This window comes from Theropithecus gelada, chromosome 10, assembly GCF_003255815.1.
Source record: "Theropithecus gelada isolate Dixy chromosome 10, Tgel_1.0, whole genome shotgun sequence".
Classification (NCBI taxonomy): domain Eukaryota; kingdom Metazoa; phylum Chordata; class Mammalia; order Primates; family Cercopithecidae; genus Theropithecus; species Theropithecus gelada.
In genome coordinates, this window is record NC_037678.1 from 84,467,141 (window position 1) to 84,488,963 (window position 21,823).

The following is a 21,823-nucleotide window of genomic DNA, read 5'->3' on the forward strand; positions in this document are numbered from 1 at the left end:
ATAGGAGAAAATTTTTGCAAACTATGCATCTGACAAAGGTCTAATATCCAGCATCTATAAGGAACTTAAACAAATTTACAAGAGAAAAACAGCCCCATTAAAAGTGGGCAAAGGACATAAATAGACACTTCTCAAAAGAAGGCATATATGTGGCCAACAAGCATACGAAAAAAACCCTCAATATCAGGATCATTAGAGAAATGCAAATCAAAACCACAGTGAGATATCTTCTCACACCACATTGGATAAGATGGCATCTTATCTGATGATAAAAGCCATCAGAATGGCTATTATCAAAAAGTGAAAAAACAACAGATTCTGGTGAGGTTGCAGAGAAAAGGGAACACTTATACACTGTTGGTGGGAGTGTAAATTAGTTCAACCATTGTGGAAAGCAGTATGGTGATTCCTCAAAGAGCTAAAAGTAGAACTACCATTTGACCCAGCAATCACAATGCTGGGCATATACCCAGACAAATATAAATAGGTCTGCCATAAAGCCACATGCATGTGAATGTTCCTTGCAGCACTAGTCACAATAGCAAAGACATGGAATCAACCTAAATCCTTATCAGTGACAGACTGGATAAAGAAAATGTGGTACATACACACCATGGAATAGTATGCAGCCATAAGAAAGAACAAGATCATGTCTTTTGTAGGAACATGGATGGAGCTGGAGGCTATTATCCTTAGCAAACTAACACAGGAACAGAAAACCAAATGCCACATGTTCTTATAAGTGGGAGCTAAATGATGAGAACTTATGAACACAAAGAAGGAAACAACAGACATTGGGGTCTACTTGAGGGAGGAGGATAGGAGGAGAGAAAGGAACAGAAGAGAGAACTATTGTACTGGGCTTAATACCTGGATGACGAGATAATATGTACAACAAATCCCTGCGACATGTGTTTACCTATGTAACAAACCTTCACATGTACCCTGAAACCTAAAATTAAAAAAAAAAAAATCACTGATTTACAAGGGTTCCCAGAAGGCCCTCAGCTTCCCATATTACCTCATTTAATGTGTAAAATTACATAATTAATGACTTGCTAAAATATTACTCTCTATTTAAATGCAAAGTAACATTATATCTTATCATTCATTTTTAAGTATTCAGGAAGCAATAATACTACGCAAATGTCTACATCTGTCTCATGGCACCTGTTTTTGGTTGTATGTTATTTGATATCTGCCTTGTCTCCTGTTAGATCATTTGTTCCAAACAGTGTCAGAAATTTTTCATCTTCTATTCCCACCTCAGCAGCTGGGCTGGCTCCTGTACATAGTGAGTACTTTTCATTTGTGAAGTGTATGACTCCGTGAATGATGGAATTCACGCCTCATCATGAGTGAGTTTACCAGGTTTTCCAAAGAGCCACCTTTGATAGTCTCCTAGGCACTGCCAATTTCCAGGTCAGCTGGGTAATGCATTCCTGATCTCCAGGCCTCAGTTTCCTCATCTGTGAAGTGAGCCCAAAAAGCCAGTTCCTGGCTCACAGTAGGTGCACAAGAAATGTCCATTCTCATCCTTGCTTGGGGATTAAATAACTAACCGTGTATGTGAGCAGCTGGTGGGAGGTGGAGGCAGGGTGTCTTCCCAGGGCCCTCGAAATCAGGCCATGCAGATGGCTGCCCACCCCTGATGTCCAGCCTGCTCCTGCATGCATTCCACAGGGGCAAGACTGAACAGCCTGGAGAGTCCTTGGAACATGTGTATGTGACTATAAAACATGCCATAGACCTGGAATCCCAACATCAAAAGGGAGAGCTTCAGTGCCTGATAAAAATGTGCATTCCTCTTAGTAAACCACTCCAAATGCTCTTTTCTCCACCCCACTGGGAAGCTTGTCAGTGCTAATGTGATTCTTATGATTCTTGCTGCTCTGTAGCCTCTTGATCTTTACTGAGATCTCTCTGCCCCTGAGTGTGTTGGAAACAAAATGTCCTGTCTGGTGTCCAGTGCTTAAAATAACAGACGCTGGCTTCCTGCTGCCACGTTGAAACTTTACTCCAAGGTCTCTCCCCATCACCCTCTGCCCCCTCGCCAAGCCGGGGAAAAAAACCAGCGTAAACTGGCAGATAGAGAAGCAGGGAGGGGCAGGGGAAATTAGGCATTCTTAGACCACTGCAGGCATTCTTTAATATCAATTTGATTTTCCCTGGGTTAATTTTTCAGAAATATCAACTTCTTAAAATGTGAGAAATGTTTTATGGAACGTGACTTCCCATCTCTAAAGACAAGGACCTCATTTTCCAAGCAATACTGCCTAGGAGCATGTTTGAGATCATGCAGTCTGTATTCTGGACAGTGGTCGTGTGCTGAAAAATTTAAGGAGGGATTGAGCTGGGTGTATTTCTGAACATATATTTTCAAGCCTGGGAAATAATAAAATCAGTCATCCCATGGTATCTGGGCATATTCTTGTTTCCTGTTAGAAAATGAGATTGCAAAGCCTGCAGAAAATAGACCGTGACAATGGTATTGGCTCACAAACTCGTCAAGCCCATCTCTTTTGCTTAGGATTATGGGGGAAATGCCTTTCTCTTCTTTTGCATGCCAACGGTTCGACGGAGAAGAAATTTTCCTTCTTTAAGACAGGTCATTCTGGTAGTTTCCACCATCTGTAATTCCTTCTGGGCCTCTGGGAGACTGAGTTGTCCTAAACATATTTTTGGAAATGCCACTGACCATTGTTTTTATTAGGGGACTGCAAAGCTTTGTAGTAAGAGGCTTTGTGTTTTATTTGTTTTTCTTCCCCTGACCCAGCTGGTTTTGTTTTAACAGCATCGGAGGGGAGGTTAAAGTATTTGTGGCCTCTGTTAACCTAGCCTATCTCTCAAAGCCAGCAAAGACAGAAATCAGAGGAGATAGAACAGGAACAGACAGGTCATCAGCCAGGGTAGGTTCACCCTTGATTTAACCACCCTCATGAGAGGGGTGGGGTTGACAGGGAGGCTGATCTTAAGATGAGTGAAAGCTTCAGAGCACGTAGCCGTCAGGAGAGCAGCTCACCCCCACAAAAACGTATCTCAGGAAACTGAGCACTCAGGAACTGCTGGGAAGTAATCATGCCAAACAAGAGGCTACCACATATGCCCATTGTTATTTGTCACATCCAGTGTAGGGGCATAGCTCAGCCAGGCTGCATTCAGATACCCAGAAAAGGCCATGCATGGCCCTAGAGGTGGACCAGAAATGGCAGCTATTTCTGAGACATCCCAGTCTGCTTGGCTGAGCCTTGTTAAATCCAAAACTCATGCCAGGTCCCATCCCCAGAGATCGTGATTTAATGGGTCTGGGGTGCAGCCTGGACATAAGGTTTGCCAAGCTCTCCAGATGACTGTGAGATGGCACTGAGGCTGCAAAGAACTATTGTCCAGCAGAAAATGGCAATTCCTCTTTCAAGGACCTACCAAATGCCAGATACAGTACTAAGCACTTTTCCTACATTAACTTCTTGATTTCTCCCAATTTTCCTGTAAGATAAGCTTATCTCTAATTTACAGCTAAAACTGAGATTTTTAGATTTTATGCTGTCCAGGTGGAGTTTGATTCCCATCCCACTTAACTCCAAAGCCTATTCCTTTTCCACTCAACAGCCTCCTCAGAGAATCCAAAATATGACAAATACTTATGGAAACTCTGCAGAAGGCTACGTAAGAGATTTTTTCATTCACTTATTTATGTGAGTAGGGACTTTCCCTGTCTTCTGTGTAATGTGTAGAAGAAGGATCAGAAACTACTTAATTGGAGACTCTGAGTGTCTTGAAGGGGATGTGGCCGCAGTGCCCAATGTCCAAAGCTTCCCTTTGCCATCCTAGCATGGCCTGTCCCTGTACAAAAGAACATGCACCAAATATTGCTTCTACTTTTGCAAATCACTCTTCAAGCAAAAATCTCAAAGCCCAATGTAATTAATAAAATCATTTGCATCCTGTTTAGATGAGTAGCGTTTTATATGTACAAATTCCACCTCTGTCCCTAGGCCTTCCAAGAGTATGAGAATGTTTTCAATTTTGAAATTGAAATACAGTAATTGAAAGGAGCTGTATCTTGGCAAACGCAAAAGACCTCAAAGGCATTTGTAGTGACCTATATGAGAAAGTGTGGCAACCACAAAGTGTGTCATAATGGCTTGTCAGCCATGCTGTGCTAAATGGTTCAAAGATAGGAAAGATAAGGAAGAATAAAACATTTAGTTCTTAGGCGTCAGAGACCCCTGGACATCATCTGTTCGGTAAAGTCTCTGAAGGATCTGGAAGCAGTGAAATGGTGACATTAGCTGATGATCCAGTTTCTTGGGTTAATCAAGGAAGCAGGGACAGCCGGGGCCAATTAAGTAGCTAGGCAGCCAATGATAGATGAATCATTATAGGCAAGTGCAAAGATAATGCCATTGGGAAAAGCAATTGAAGCCACTCAGGCACTTCCAGGCCAGGAAATCCTTCTAGTCTTCAAGGGGGAACATGTAGGAATCATCAGGCCCAGCCTGATTAAGTCATCTGTTCATTGTGTAGCTAATGAGCCACAAAAGTGATGAACGCACACGGGGACAGGCCATATGGAATATATTTTGGTGGCTGAGATGTATCTCTGTGCCTTGATTTCAATCACCTTTAAAACAATCCTTACCATAGCTCTCTTTTCCTTTCCTTCTGTCCACAATCTCCCCCTACTCCACATGTTCTTAACTCTCTAAACACAGTTTCAATGTATGGGTGATTTTTCTTAAGTAAGGCAAATATTCTCCTTCTTAATTTCTAATCCTGCACTTCCAATAAGCTCTGTAAACATACAAGTTTCCAAGGGACACACCAGCATGTTATAAAATTCCTTTTTTTTAGCACAAAGGAGACTGTATCTAAGCATAGAGAGAGAGAGACACACACAGATGTTTCTACGCGTCTCTGGATTTCTTACTTGTATTCACATTGCAAATTTAGAATTGGGGATTTTGAAAGGAATATGAACTAAGAAACCATACTTGGAACTACCTGTTTCTTTCTTTAAAATCAAAGTTCCATCCAGGGACTCCAAAGTAAAGGTTGTCAATGAGTTGTCATGTTGATAAAACCAAGGAACACTATTCTATGTCCGGCTTTGTTTTCTCCCTCCCTGGTTGCTGCTATTTTGTCTCCCTTTCAAATTCATCTTATTCCTACTCCTTCCAATCATCAAGTGTGGGATTCTTCAATCCCTATAGTCTCACCTCATTTTTTCTTTTTTAGACAATCCATTCATCTTTCCAGCCTCATCTTGTCCCACCCTCAACTACATCTTGCCTTGTTCACAACCTCTGTGTTCTTCTACAAACCACAAGACCATTGCACCTATTTGCTAGGCCTGGAATACTCTCCTTTAGCTTTTCGTATGGTTAATACTTGCTCATCCTTTGGATCTTTGTTCATTCATCGTTTATTGATTTTTTCCAGATTTGGTCCAGTCTCCCTCTTATGAGCTCTCATAACACCACATAACATTTCTCTACACTGCTCATCAGAGTTGCAATTTTACAACCATTTGTGTGATTATTTGATTAATGTCTGTTTCTCTCACAAGACTATAAGCTCTTCTGTTTTTATATCTTACTATTCCTATTGTTACTGACTAACCTTGAACTGCCCACCTCTCTTCTTTATAGGTAGCCACAACTTCTACCAACCAATAGTTTACTCTGTCTCACAGATTCTGCCAATAAGCGTTTTTTCTATGTCTTTCAATTTCTACTCTTACTACCAACTAAATTTTACTACCATCCTCTCTAGATTTTTCACATCCACACTGTAATAGCAAGAAGATCTGGTTTGTTTAATTTATATTTCTTGTCTCTTTTTCAAAGCTCCTATGATAGACCAATGTATGGCTTCCTTGCAAACACCAAAGTGGACTGCCTTTGGGTCAAGGGCATGCTCCATTCATTGTCTGTGGTCAGGATAGAGGGGCTGAGATGTCAGCATCCTTAGGAAAGAACAATAAGCTGGATGATCTCTCCATCCCAATCTGCCTGCTGGGAGCTGGCAGAGTTGGGGAAGGATCATCCTTGAGAACTGGAGTTGGGAAAAAGAAAGTAACAGAAAACAAGCATGGACGATCGGGGCATTTAGCATCTTGCTCCTTGGTCTGTGTTCCACTCAACTAAATCTCCATTTCTCTGCATATACCGTATCATTAACACAATTAAGGTATCACACAAGTTAAGTCCATTTAGGCCCAATGAGCAAAGGAAAACTTAAAGGAATATTTGAAGTATTTTGGGAGTGATAGAGACGAGTGAAAAAATGTTAGATGTCTGGGTAAGGAAAGTGCCTTTGGGAGCTTGTCTATACCTGGTTCACCCTCGCTCCTTGGACACAGCCCTTCAGGACCTCTACCTAAAGTGAAGGGGGCCCTAGACTCCAACCTAGCGATATCCTATGCTAGCGATACCTTACCCAACCACTCACAACGTGAGTCCATCAAGCACTTGCTCAGCCTTCAACTCTCAACTGCCTCTACTTAAAAATATATATATTTTTATATATATAATATATTTTATATGTATTTATACATATTATATATATATATATATATAAATCATAATACAAACAGCTGGCAGAAATGAGAGTTTTATTGATCTTTAGAAGAACCGATTACCACCATCCCTTACCCGGGCAGAGCATTATAGTGGAGGGACTAACAACACGGATTCTAGAATCTAAGATTCTAGAATCCAATTCTGGCTTGGTCACCTACCAACTATGTAAATTTGTGTAAGTTACTTGGCTTCTCCTTGTGTATAACATAGGATTACAGTTCTTATACCAATTTGGTTGTTGTGACGACTAAATCAATAAATGTCAAGAGCTTATAACAATGGTGACATCACATATGGGTGAGCTATAATTATTGTTGTTGTTGATATTATTATTGTCCTTTAGAGGCTACTTGATCCAATTAGTAGCCACCACCTGAATTATTCAGGACACATTCAGTTACAGGAGGCAGAAGAGGAAATGTATTGGCTCATACAGCAGGGAAGTTTAAAAAAATGGTCTGGCTTAGGCACAGCTAGACCCAAAGGTTCAGATGATGCCATCAGGACTCTCAGTGTCCTGCGCAGTGACTTCTATGTGAGTCAATATCATTCTCAGGCAGGCTTCCTCCAGGAGAGGACAAAGATGCAGCTTTATAATTATTTGATGCTTACACTTCTTCCTCAGTCGATCTGAAAGAAAGACTCAAATAGTCCCTAGTTGTGCTGCATCATCAAACCAATAATCAGGGGGATGAAATATTCCAACTGATCAAGACTGGCCCTCATATTACCTTGTAGAAAAGAGGAAAGTCAGGGCCAACCCTACTCAAACAGTATGATTCTCTGGAGAAGGATGCTGAGCACAAGATGCCCACTGCTCAATCCTTTGTCAAGGCACAATCTGGGGCTATTTCTCTAAGAAGAGACAAGATGACTGTGATTGACATGTTTACTGAAATGTTTACCCTATTTCCATCTGAAGAGTTACAAACACCCATGAGTGATGTTCAAAACATTGTATAACCCCTAGAGCAGAATCTCTGACCAGTTCGTCTGAACATCTCACCACTCAGAATGGAGGTCCGCTAAAGACAACCAGTAAGATATAAGACTGTAGTGACACATTCCTGCCCAGCAGCAATCCTGCATCAAATGCAAACTTTGAGCTGATTTCTAGGGGACTTCAGTGTTGAATCCTATTCATTCTTATTGAGCAAACACTATCTAGCTTTGGCTGGCTTACTTACCCACCTATTTTGAAGCAGGACCCGAGTAGACAGGCATCTTCAGGATGGGACTTTCTGCTCTTTCATCACTTTGACATCTCACATGTGTGAACACTGCACTGGGACACACACTTAGGACACAGGATATAAGACTTAGAGCTGAAGCACCAATAACGTTGACATGGATCCCTGTATGTACTTTGTTTGTCCTTCTGTTTTGGGTCAATGTTGTCCTTTTTTCTGGCTTGGGAAAGCAGGAGTCCCCCTCTTTCCTCCCTTCTGTTAGTCTACCACCAAATGCCTCAAAAAACAGCCCTGATCTCAGCAGGACTTACCTTTGTCTATGAATGTGCTATCCCTACAAATTCAGATTGGATGAAGGATCCTTTCGTTAGAGATTTAAATGAGGGACAATTTAATGAGCCAATTCAGTTTAGCTAAAAAGCATCTACCAATATCTGCTATGAAGCGTGGGGGTGGGGGGAAGTGGTTATGTTACTTCTAATCACACTCCCTTCTCTTGTGTTGGTGTTTTTAAGGTACTTCGCACAGAGTCTATAAAAAATAGGTACCTCCCCTGCCTCCCACTGGCCTTCTAGCGTAGCCTGGCTTCAGTTGCTTGCAGCACCTCATAGCATCATCTATCTCTCTTCCTGCCTTCCAGGTTCAGTGCAGTACCTGGGCCTCAGTGCCCACACCTACTCCCCAGGAGATATCTCTCTTCCCTACTTCCTCCTCCCAGCTAGTGCTGCTGGCCTGCAGAAAGACTTAGAGATGGTTGCCAAGTTGACCTGAACTTTACTTCCCTCTTTCTAGTGGGAATTGATGGATTTCACACCTGTCTCTTTTCAGGGTTGCAGAGAGTACGGCAACTTGCGAAAAACACAAGATACTTCAGACAAAGACTGCAGGAAATGGGATTCATTATCTATGGCAATGAGAATTCTCCTGTTGTTCCTCTGCTTCTTTACATGCCTGGTAAAGTAGCGTAAGTATCCAAGGCATCTCATAATCACACCTAAACCCCAAGGTGACCTAAGATGGCTTTTTGGCACAGGCGTTAGATTATGCATTTGGAATGGGGTGATTGAGTTCAGAATTCACTCATACAGCTGCTCAGAAGCCACCTGCCAGCCTATCAGCTAGACCCTTCCCACAGGTCTTACAGAAAGGGAACCAGGTGCTAAGATTGAGCTCGCTCCCTAAATTCAAGTCCTGTGAAATTAGGGAAATCACTTATCTCCCTCAGCCTCACCTGTAAATTAAGCACGATCCTGAGCCTCCTTCTGACCCAAGACCGTTCTCAGGGAGAACTTCTGAAGATCATCTCTCCCCATATTACCATCAAAACAATGTGATCAGGCTCTGTGCTTTCTCCCATTGAACTCTGTGGCCATCCTCAGAAGAGGACATTCTCACTTCAAGCATGGGGAAGCTGAGGCTGAGAGCAGTTAAGCAACCTGCCCCAAGTCATACAAGTCAAACAGCAGTAAAACTAAGATGCAAAAACCCAAACCAAGGCTCACATTGAAACTCATGCTCAGTTTCTCATGCCCTTACTGTGAACCTGTTTGGGGGTTGTTTACTTGATTGCAACTTTGAAACTGAGCATTAGCAACAACTGTATAAAGAGTAGAACATGACTTTTTGTCAGTTTGGCAGGGCAATTTTATACATGAGTCCTTCTCCAACCTACTAGAGACTAATATAATTAGACTAATTACATGTTGTTAAGAGGAAGTTAACTAGCAGAGCACATTGGCTCATGCTTGTAATCCCAGCACTTTGGGAGGGTGAGGCAGGTGGATCACCTGAGGTCAGGAGTTCGAGACCAGCCTGGCCAACATGGTGAAACCCTGTCTCTACTAAAAATACAAAAATTAGGTGGACGTGGTGGTGCATGCCTGTAGTCCTAGCTACTAGGGAGGCTGAGGCAGGAGGATCACTTGACCCCAGGAGGCAGAGGTTGCAGTGAGCTGAGATTGTGCCACTGCACTCCAGCCTAGGTGACTGGGTGATAGAATGAGACCCTGTCTCAAAAAAAAAAGGAAGTTAACTAAAATCCTTTCTGAAGGTAAAATATTTGTGTCTCTGACCAAGCACATGATAGAAATTCATATTCAACATACTATGCATCAGATTCTAGTGGTCCTAACTCCCCTCCAGTGTAACCCATTGCTGGAACTTTGTTTGACTCTCTAATAGCCTGACTAGATTGGCAGAGTACTTGAAGTATAGAAAAATACCAATCAAAGAGGCTTGGGGCTTACTCATGAAAACTCACAGAGGGCAAGACTGAGTTTTAAGTTCCCAAAAGACTGATTCTTCAGCCTATGTCTTGGGTCATTTTACCACAGCAAAATCACAAGCAGTTAAAACACACATGAGTTTTTAGCATGCCACATCATTCCCACCAGTTGGCCCTTTGTTCACAGATCTGGGTCAGGAAAACAGTGCCTGAAGTGTCTGAGGACATAATGTGCCACAAAAATGTTATACGTCGTACTGCTCTGTGATAATGTCAAGGAGGGGTGACAACGGTGACTGAAAGTAGCAGACAATCCAAAGGCCTTTAACCACCTGATTTTTGAAGACACACAAACACACACACGCACGCACAGACACACATACATTTATTCAAAATGATTGGGGAAATGATGTGTGTTGGAAGAAATAGTCCAAACTTAGCTCAGGTTTATCTAGTATTTTATCATTAGGTCAAAGAAGGCACTGAAAATAAACGTGTCCAAGGTAAAACACACATAATTCTGGAGTGTTACACTGACAGTAGGGAGTGTTCTGGATAGTTCCAACTTTAATAACAAAAGCCAGAATTAGAATTCCAACAGGTTGGAAAACTGAACCAACCCAATGAGAAGAGTCCATAAGTAGTGAAAACAAATGCACGTAACTTCAAGAATTCATACAATATGCTGTGAACAATATGCTTCATCTAAAAGTTATGCTCTATGGTGTGGTGAAAGGTTTGGAATCAAAAAGAAATTTGATTATTCCTCTTCCTAGCTGAGGATTCTTGGACAAGTTACTCAGCTTTCTGAAGCTCCAGCTTTCTCATTTATAAAATGGGACATAATAGTATCGATTTCATAAGGTTACTGTGAAGATTAAACAAGATGATGTCCATAAAGCAGTTAGCATGTTACCTCTTATATAAGAGCTATTCAGTGTTAGGTGTCATTATTAATAGCATTAATCAATAAAGTCATTAATAATGTCATTTTTAGTAATGTGTACAAAGCACTTAATATAGTAGTTGGCGTGCCCTAAGCATTCAATCAGTGGTAGCCATTTTACTACTACTACTCTGCAACAATGATGATCATTATCAGTTTCAACTGAGTACAAGGTTGAGTCACCATGGTTGCACAGCTCTCCAAAATAATTATTACAATTTTTGGTTGCATTACGAAAAATAAAACGTCCAGAAAAAAATAGTAGGTAAAGATCCTGCTACACTCCACTTCCATATTGCTATATTCACTGGATAATATGTCAAACCATCTTGTTTCTTTCAACTTAAGATTGTTTTTTAAGAAGAGCTAATATCACAGAGTACTAAATATATGCTAAGTAAGGCTATTAGACCTCAGTGATTACCCATGGAGGGTAGGATGTTTAGCCCTAGTTTATATATGAAGATGCTAAGACTTGGAAAGGTCAAATTACTTTCTAAGGCCGGGTGTGGTGGCTCATACCTGTAATCCCAACATTTTAGGAGGCCGAGGCAGGTGGATCACCTGAGGTCAGGAGTTTGAAACCAGCCTGGCCAACACAGTGAAACCCTGTTTCTACTAAAAATACAAAAAAAAAAAAAAATTAGCTGGGCATGGTGGCAGGCACCTGTACTCCCAGCTACTTGGGAGACTGAGGCAGAAGAATCGCTTGAACCCAGGAGGTAGAGGTTGCAGTGAGCTGAGATCACACCACTGCACTCCAGCCTGGGCAACAAGCATGAAACTCTGTCTAAAAAAATAAAAAAAAAAAAAATTGCTCTCTAAGACTCACACAGGTTGCAGGCAGCAGAGCCTAGAATTCAAAGCCAGTTTCATTGGCTTCATAAATTAGAGCTCTTTTGAACACAGAACACAATCTCTCAAGCTTTAGTCCATAGGGAAAAAATGCACATCTCATTAAAGCAACACAGAGTATAACTATTTTTAATGTCATCATTGGTGATTCAAAAGGCAGCAATCACTACAAACAGAAAAAAAAAAAAATCTGGCTCACCTAACGAAACAGAACACGTTAGTTACAAAAGGTAGTATTATCTGTTACCGGTAGGAGTTGCTGGCAAGAGTTTGCCCTGCTGTCTGGCTTTGTTCCCTTCTGTGATATTTCTTTGTTGGAAGTTTATAGGTAGAGACGTTTTTGAAATAGGGTGTTAATTGTATAAGCCAGTGTGGAAGCACTTCTTTCATTTGGTCATTTTAAAACCTTTGATTTTACTAAAGAATGGTGATCTCCACATTTCCTCCTATGCAGAATGAAAACATAGTCTGTAGCAAGTTATCCTTTGAACAAAGCCTTGTTATAAGTCTACCACTGGAATCTTCTAGAGAGCTGTGTAATGTGATTTCACCCATAAAACATACTTAAATAATCAAGAATGTATTGTATTTGGTATTTGGTAAAGGGTTTGCATTTTTCTTCCCCCGTTCATGTAATACACTTGGAAGATGGTGTTATACAAGAGGTAGTGATTCTGCATACAATGCAATGATAATGTTTATTATCATTATTATTATTATTATTATTTCACATAGTTTAGTTTCTTTCAGCCTATTGCCAATTGCTTCGGGGAGTACAAACACAAAGGCTCATTATATAGAATTTCCAGTGCAATCATACATATTAACTTAAGAACACTAGCTTTAGCAGTGTAAGGTTTAAATTCAGAAGTGCTCCAGGGAGACGCCAGATTAGCCTAATGAATCAACAGAGTCATATATTTTGCTCTGCATTCTTTGGCAAAACGTGCTTCCTTTGGTACAAAGAGAAACATGCAGACAGTGAAAGCGGTCTTCTGGGAGTCCCAAAAACTGGCCTGAGATCAGGGGTCAGGTGGTTTGTACTCTAGCAATAAAAGCACTTGACTTGTTTCTCAGACAATTATGAGCTCTCATTCTGTGCAGTTCCGTGGGCAGCCTTCCATAGGGTGATCAAGAAAGGGAAAGAACAGTCTCTGTTTTCAAGCTTTCTCAGCTAGAAAGCTTCATCTCCTTCCAACCTTCCTAGTTGAAATCAAAGGGCTAATATTGCCTCGCCCAAGCCAGGGGGCCAGAGAAGCTATGCATCTTGTAGGTCTTGCAGTCTTCATTGCTTCATCTGATAACCTATGTTCTGTCTGAAACAACCAAAGGCAGACTGCTCAACAGCAAAACAAGTGAATGGAAGAGCAGGCTTGTTCTCCATGTCTGGTTCAATAATTCTTCCTGACCTGTGATTGGAATGTTTCTCTGGTGCTGTCAGCTTCCAGCCTAAAATAATACAACAGCAACCTCTTAATGCTAAGAACAGATCTGAGGCATTTACCTCACTTATGGGTAAAGTCACTCAGTAATTAAGTTTTCCTGCAAAGACTAACAGAGCCCAAAAGGGAAAAAGAGTCACTGGAGTGACTTTTTGTCTGACCTTGGCTCTCAGCACTAGATATTTACAGACTTTGAGCTTGATATTCTAGAATTGTTACTGAGATTAGCTCTGGAAAAGAAAGAGACTAGAAGGATGAATAGAAGGAATCATAGCTTACGAAGGTTTTACCCTGCATCAAACAGCTTTCTGGTTCTATGACTTACATCCTATAGGCTGTAAGGTTCTCTGCATGAACACTTCTTTCCTAGTCTCCCTTCTGCCCCATTCCTCTTAAACTCAGTCGCTGAGTTTATTATCCCTGTGCATCCCTGGGTATGTTCATTCACTTATGAAACAATCAGGAGACCTTGCTATTTCTTATCTCTGATTTGATGGAAAACATAATCTTTGGTGCTGCAGTGAGAATATTGACTTGGGGTTGGATCCTACAGACCCTCTGATCTTGGTCTTCACATTATACTCATTAAGTATAGGCTCCTTGAAATTTCCTCATTATGTTATTGGTATTAAGTTTTTAAAACATGTAGGTTTACAATTAATATAGATTCTTTCTTTTATGGAATTGCATTATAGGAACTGCTTGGTTTTTATACCTAGGGATCCTGCAGGTGCATTTTATGTCACTGCAGATTTGTTAAACCAGTGTCATAAACATCAGCATTTTCTGCTTGGTGTCAAAGACTCAATATCCACAATTACCTAATGAGTGTGTCAGACCCATAATCCCACACACACCATCATGAGTGGCACCAAGTGGCTGACTGCCCATTTATTTGTCAATTGTATTTGACGGAAGTTCAAAAACTTCAATCATCTTCCACTTATTATCATAAAAAAAGAAAAAAAGAAAAAGTCAATTCGCCATATTCCTTTTTTGTCAGGATAATGTTGTCTTTTCCCAATTAACCACCTTTTTTTTCTTTTTTTGCTTTTCCTTAAGGGCTTTTGCAAGGCATATGTTAGAGAAAAAAATTGGAGTGGTGGTTGTGGGATTTCCAGCCACTCCCCTCGCAGAAGCTCGGGCTCGGTTTTGTGTTTCAGCGGCCCATACCCGGGAGATGTTAGACACGGTGAGTACACCACAGGCCAACAGGATCTCAGTACCGGTACCCTGGATTCAAAGCAAGTCCTTTTATTGAAACAGCCTGGGGTTCTCTGAGTTTCTCCTGGGTGATTTAGGAAAACAACACTGGCAAAAGTCACTGCCGAAAAATAAGGGCACGTCAACAACAGCCAACACTGTGACCACTCAGTAGATAGAAAAGAAAATCAGTTTAGTGAAGATTTCAATCAGTATTTTGGTTTCCTAGAAAAGACTGACTGAGTAGCCAAATGTTGTTCTATTTACTTAATCTTAAATGCAAAACCTGGTGTAAAATGCTATTTTGGACTTAATTATGTGTATCCTGCCATTTTTCATAGCCACGAAATCTGCCATAATAAAATATGACCCAACTAAGCAACATGTTGGAAAACCAACAACAAGAACAAATCCACATTACAGCAGCACCTAAGTGAGGCAGAAATGATTTTTAAATTGCCTTTTGTTGTCGCTTGATTTCCATTGTTATGTGAATAAGTAATATCAGAGAACGAAGCCATCTACTCAGTTTGGAGATAATGGGAAGAGTCACATAACATAAATGCAGTTTTGCAAACACTATTGAGAGTCAACTAAGTGCAAACTTGGGGCAAAAAGTCTAGGAGAAGATGGTAATAAACAAGCAACACATATAATACTAGACAGAATAAATTAATCTTGAAGAAGAAATATAGAAAACTGTGGGAGCATGAAGGTGGGCTGAATTATTAGAGTGGAGAAGATTCATAGGGGAAGTGGCTTTTGAGCCAGGCCTTTTTAATAAAGGTTACCGAGCATCATTCAAGACTTCCAATCAGTGGAGTGACACAATCATGTCATTATGAAATAAACGTGACAAATGAATTGGAGAGGAACGGGGCCAAAGGAAAGGACCTAAGATGTAGCTATTTAAACAAAACAAGAGATGACAAGGCTAATGGTAGTGGAAACAAAAGAAACGAATCCATGAACAAATATTACAAATGAGTGGAGCTGCCATGACTTGACAAATAATTGGATGTGGTGCATATGTGAGAAGAGAGAATCAAAGACAATTTGAGGTCTTTAGCCCTGATGAATAGAAGGATGGTGAAGCACTTAAATGAGATAAGGTATACAGTAAGGAACAGCAAATTTTCAATGGGAGTAGGGGAATAGAATGAGCTCAGTCCTAGCCATGTTGAGACTATGTGTCCATGGGCCACCTATAGAAGAAAAGTAAGATTCTAGAGCTTAGGAGAGTACGCAAACCTGGAGCTTCTATAGTTTAGGGAACTGAGGGATCCTTACAGCCACAGTAGAATATGTAATTGTCCAGATGTGAGCAACAGTGAACAGGGTGGACTCCTGGGGAGTGCCTACATTCCAGGGTAGATACAGGAATCACAGGTGGGGACCCAGACTTACATAGAACTAGAGCAGTCAGGAAAGACATGTTCAGTGTAGTATTAAACTCCATACAAAGGAGAAAGTTTCAAGCAGGAGGAGGGTCAAAATGCCCCTCAAAACTGCAGGAAGTTTAAATGCAGTGAGGGATGAGAAAAAACTATTGGATTAGCAATTAGTAGGAACTTGGTGTTCCTTAGAGTAGGCATTTTAAGGGAATGAAGGGAACAGAAATAATAAAAGAATAAAAGAGTAAAGAGGATAATTTGAGTTTGAAATTATACACGTACACATGTGCGCACGCACACACACACACTTGCCGTGTCCTTCATCTTCACCAGCATAGTCTTAAAACGTAAACCAGTGTATTGTACACAGTAGGTACACAGTACAAATTATTGAATAGCATGTTAACAACTGAGCTAACCAGGTTTTGAGATGAGTGAACATTATTTTCTTTACACCCTTCTATATTTTCCAGATTCTCTAAAATGAGCTAAAATGTATTTCCAGAATGTGAATTTTAACAAATTGTTTCTTTTAAATGAAATGAGTTGGTGTTAAGAAAAGGCAGGCAAAAAGATTTGGCCAAAAAAAAGGAAAGAAAGAAAGAAAGAAAAGGCAGGCAAAACGTTCGAGAAGTCTGACTGTAGAAAGAAAAAATAGGATTAGAAAATACCCTTGAAAGTGGAGAAGGCTTGAGTATGTTTACACATTAAGGGAAGAAGACAGTGAAGAAGGGACCTCGCACAGAAGGGAGAGAAGAGAGCGTGGCCAGGAAGCAAGTTCCCTGAGATGACAGGAGGGACAGACCGCATGGATGAATTTGTAATTTTGTGCTCCAAGCAGCATTGAGGTATTCGTGTAGGTGATTCTCTTCACAACTTCTTAATTGCTGCAAAATACCTACTTTGAAAGGATACTGAGACATCAATCATCTAGACAAATGCCTCTAAACTTTTAAAATCAAGCACCCATCTCAACAGAAAATTTTGAGCAGTTCCTTCATGTACATGTAAGAGAAAGTGGAAAATGACCCTGATGAACAGCCAGTACATAAAGGTAGCAATTGAACCTGAAGGCTCATAGACTAGAAATAATATTAGACATGCACTCCGTGACCACATTTGGACAAGACAGAGACAAGACCACAATACTTAATGTCTCCCTCTTCTGACCGACATGTGTGACATTTGCTCATTTACCAATAACAACTATAGCCTTGCTTTAATTCTCTCGCCTTTCACACAGAAGTTATAACTATATAGCCAGCCAGTGAACTGCTCCCATTTCTTAACAGCATCCAACCCAGAACCAGTCCCTGCTTCCTTAGAGTCATCTCAGGCACAAGCTCAAATGCAGTGAGAAGCCGCTCCCATCCTCCTGTCACTAAGATGCCCATGGTTCTTCCATAGTGTCCTCCCTCTCCCATACCAGCAAGCTAAAGAAACCTAACTTTGAGCACGAGTGTGTTCTGGGTGGTCTTGGATCAGCAAACATTAACATAAATTATTTATAAATGATATACGCATTACCAATATATTATGTACATTATATAAGAGACACATAAATAAAAGTTTAAAAGGTTGAGATAAAAGTGAATAGAGGTTGGGCGCGGTGACTCACGCCTATAATCCCAGCACTTTGGGAGGCTGAGGTGGGTGGATGACCTGAGGTCAGGAGTTTGAGACCAGCCTGGCCAACATGGTGAAACCCTGTCTCTACTAAAAATACAAAAATTAGCCAGGTGTGGTAGCACGTGCCTGTAATCCAGCTACTCGAAAGGCTGAGGCAGGAGAATCACTTGAACCCAGGAGGCGGAGGTTGCAGTGAGCCAAGATCATGCCAATGCACTCCAGCCTGGGCAACAAAGTGAGACTCTGTCTCAAAATAATAATAATAATAATAATAATAATAGAAATCCTAATGTTTTCCTCCTGCATCCTCTTTGGATACCACTGAACTAGTCCATCCCCCACCTTCAGCAAAGATTGATAGAAACTATCCCAGAGAGGTGTCATTTTAAAGATAACTTTGGTTACTTTTTCTTAGTACTGAGATATGATGTAGGAAATTTACAAAAACAGGGAAGAACATTTTAAATACTCATACTCCTACCACCAAGAAATCAATTGCTCTTAACATGTTGGAGGAAATCTTAAATAACGTCAGTTTGAAAGATTTCCCAAAGAGGAAAGTCCATAAGACCCATTAGTCACTCATTCTAACGTTAACAACCCTCACCTTACCTTTTCTCTCTTTTTTTTTTTTTTTTTGAGGTGGAGTCTCGCTGTGTTGCCCAGGCTGGAGTGCAGTGAGGCAATCTTGGCTCACTGCAACCTCCGCCTTCTGGGTTCATGCCATTCTCCTGCCTCAGCCTCCCGAGTAGCCGGGACTACAGGCACCCGCCACCACGCCTGGCTAATTTTTTTGTATTTTTAGTAGAGATGGGGTTTCACCGTGTTAGCCAGGATGGTCTCGATCTCCTGATATCGTGGTCCGCCCGCCCGGCCTCCCAAAGTGCTGGGATTACAGGCATGAGCCCCCGCGCCCAGCCCTCACCTTACCTTTTCAAAGTATTAGACCCTAATATTATCTTCCTCCTCATTTGGCAGGTTAAGAAAAACAGGCTCAGAAAGGTTAAAAAGGCATGACCAATACCATAGGATTAGTGATATACTACAATCGAAAATGACCTTTTTTTACTTTCTGGATCTCAGTTGTTTCATGTGTAAAATTGGGGATACGTCTACCTGCCTAAAGTAAGAGAGTTGAAACAGATGAGTTATCAGTCCCTGTGAGTTAAGTTCTAGTATTTCATGGGACACAGAGATGAGTATTTAAAAGCAGGAGGCCTGGGGTAGCATGAGGGGACAGAGGATGATGTTAATCAGCTCCCACAACATTCCACTTTGTTCTTGGCCAGGTGGTTTGCTGTGTCATGAAGATATAACTTCAAATACATTCTGCAACCTTATCTTTTTCTTCCACAAGATTACATATAAGTCATCACATTTTAAAATAAAATATTTTAAGGGTAAGCATGGGTCACATGTTTTTATTCTCCTCTTCACACTCTCAAAATAAAATAACATTCATAGTATGGAGTTAGACCAATAAATAAAATTAATTAGCATCTAACATTCCTCTAGGGTCTTAAACCACAACCTAATGGTATGGATCTTGCTTCTTTTCTTTAAAATCAAAGAAGCTAGCAAAATAAGACTGTGTGTCTTTGTGAGGCTTGCTATTAACCTGGGCTCTGCAAAGCAGGGTTACTTAGGTGTTCAATGATAGCTATTGGAAAGCAATCTCATTGCAGGTTTTGGAAGCTCTTGATGAAATGGGTGATCTCCTGCAACTGAAATATTCCCGGCACAAGAAGTCAGCACGTCCTGAGCTCTATGATGAGACGAGCTTTGAACTCGAAGATTAAGTTTCCTGGTCCTGAATGACACACAAATACTTTGTGAGAAAGACCTCCCTCCTTGCCTCACAAGGAAAATAAATGGATTTCTCCCCCTTCCTCAGGATGATTTTGGTTCCCAGACCAGCTTGATTGAACTGAGGGAGACATTGTTGTTTTTAATGTCTTCAGCCTGGACTGCAGAGACAAAAACATGATTCCAGATTTAAGTCTCTCTTCTTCCAAGTATTCTACTAGAAATACACACACACACACTTCTGAGAATATTTTTAATGGCAATGAGCCTGTGTTTTAGCTGCTACTGTGCAGACCCTTTCAGGGGTTCCGACCAAATGCAAATGAGAGGATTTAAAATTTTTATTCAGTAAGTTCACTATGTGTTTACTTATTCCATCTGCAGATGTCGGTGAGTGTGGTGGACAGTAGCCACCTTCCTTGTTCCACTCATAAAAGCATCAGCTAGAACTCATCTGTATCATGGGAAGTTCCAGGCAGGAGGGTAAAGAAATGTTGTTTCTACCATTTGTCACATTTGGACGTTTTTCACAGACAAGTGTCAAAAGACATAGTTAATGTTTCGAGGCGGAAAGCAGAACTGGTCAACTGCAACTAGAGATGTCTTTGAAGGAAGTTTTCCTTTTCCTCTTGCTGGTCTCCTACAGTTTTACAGCTGAGCTTTTGAGGTTTGGAAAATTCAAGATGTTTGTTTCATAAGAAAGGGGGCAGAAAGCAAGCACAAGCCACTTTTAGGCCTAGACTAAAATGGTAGTTACAACAACTTGAACCTTGTTGGTGCAGTGCACAGTGAATGCTTACCCTGCATAGCCTCTGTTACCTTAAAAAATTAGTTGTCATTTTCCTATTGAATTTCAAGTAAATGGTGAAATTCAATGTCCTTTAGAACTCCCAAGACCATCTTCGAAGTCCTTTAGACTCCCAAGACCATATTTGAAGAATGTATTGATTCAAGAAGGATATTTAAAAGCAAATTCTAACTTTTTCAAGACCAACACCCTTGTTTAGGCCTATTCAATGATACTATCACTTGTTACATGCCCTCTGAATTGGGAGAAAGTGGGCTTGCACACTTTGAGGTAACTAACTGTAATCTACTTGTGTTCTCTCTTTCTCTCTCTCTCTTCTACTCAATATGAACACAAACTTCTATGGAAAAGTAGCCTTTTGTTAATCCGATCTCATTTGTATGGAAAAAGCCCGTGGAGAACCTTATCTTTAACAAGCTCCCAGATGGTGCCCAGATTTGGAAACTCTAAAGAGCAGTGGTGACCTTTTAGCAAAGCTTCTGTAACAGTTCGAATGAGTTGCAGAACATTCCACTCCATCAAATGACACTGTAAACAAATCACTTCAAGAGAGGCTTGGCTTTGTGTGGCACAGATGGACCACGCTTTCATGCTGTGCACTGAGATAGAAACTCCACCCGCAGCGCCTGCGATGGATGGAGCAATGTGACTTGATGCTCAAAGCGTATTAAAGGAAAAAAGTGATCACCGTGGGTGCGTTGGTTTAAAAATGGATCACAATAATAGAGTTCTTCATGAATGTTTACAGGTTGTAAGGAATATTGTTAGTGAAACAGGAAAAGAGGTGGGTTCTGAAAATGCCGTTTCCCATCCAATGATTTTGATAACAAAATTCCAACTCTTCTCAATGAAACTGATGCATTATTTGTGCAAAGAAAATGTGTCATAAATGTGCAAAGAAAGGAAGACATACTGTTCTCATCTCTTGAATATGTGCATTTAAATGAAATTCTTGCTAGTTAATTGTCCAAAATGCATAAATGCCTTGAGTTCTATAAAGGAAACAGGAGGTCAAAAAGACAGCGCGACATCTAGTCCTTCTACAAGGTATGGAAAGCAATAAACATCTTCCTTCCTTTCTGGATCTGTCTGTGATCTTCACACACACCTTCACATCTACCGTTCAAGTTTTAAGCCCCTAGATGAGTGTCTTCATGAGCAGGAATGTCCACTATTATTACTTTCATGGAGGAGATTGGGTTTAATTCATCATGGGAAACTACTTACCCACCCAGCATGGAGGGCAGGGAGTAAGTTAGTCTCTTTTCATCAAGATTCAAGAGTTCAGGGGCAATTTATTACACTGCAATGTACAAAACAAAAGGACCTATTTCTGTCAGAGAGTCCACATTGAATACACAGGTATGAGAACAACTGTTGATATACAGGTATAATCCAAGAAGAATGCTTCCAGAGTGCATTAGAAGGTGCCCAGGTTCCATAGGGCCAATAATATTAGAATATATGTCATATAGAATAAGGTTAGTTAGGAGGGTGATTGTGAATAATGAGATTTTTAATTTTTTTAAGAAAAAGCTCTCAAATCATAGGCTAATAGGTTCATTATTTTAATTTATGATTAAAGTTATTTGATTATTGAGTCTTGATAACTATATCAGAGCCAAAAACGTCTCTTTGGTTAGATCTGTTGGAAAAGAGAATTTTCTATAATGTTATGAGTCCTCAGCCCTTCTGTTCACGTGTACACATATGCACACACTCATATACATATGCGTTTTTCC

At 40.6% G+C, this 21,823-nt stretch overlaps 1 protein-coding gene across 2 annotated transcripts in view; it reads left to right on the plus strand.

The window, feature by feature from the left end:
* Window positions 1-21,155, plus strand: part of SPTLC3 (serine palmitoyltransferase long chain base subunit 3) — a 174,841-nt gene extending 153,686 nt beyond the window's left edge. The window contains exons 10-12 of one of the 2 annotated variants that reach the window (XM_025400520.1): window positions 8,603-8,738; window positions 14,304-14,433; window positions 19,153-21,155. In XM_025400520.1, coding sequence (XP_025256305.1) covers window positions 8,603-8,738; window positions 14,304-14,433; window positions 19,153-19,266 — 380 coding nt within the window. In that variant the 3' untranslated portion in view covers window positions 19,267-21,155. The remainder of the gene's footprint in view (window positions 1-8,602; window positions 8,739-14,303; window positions 14,434-19,152) is intronic. The other variant, XM_025400521.1, reaches the window with a different exon arrangement.
* The last annotated feature ends 668 nt before the right edge of the window (window positions 21,156-21,823 follow it).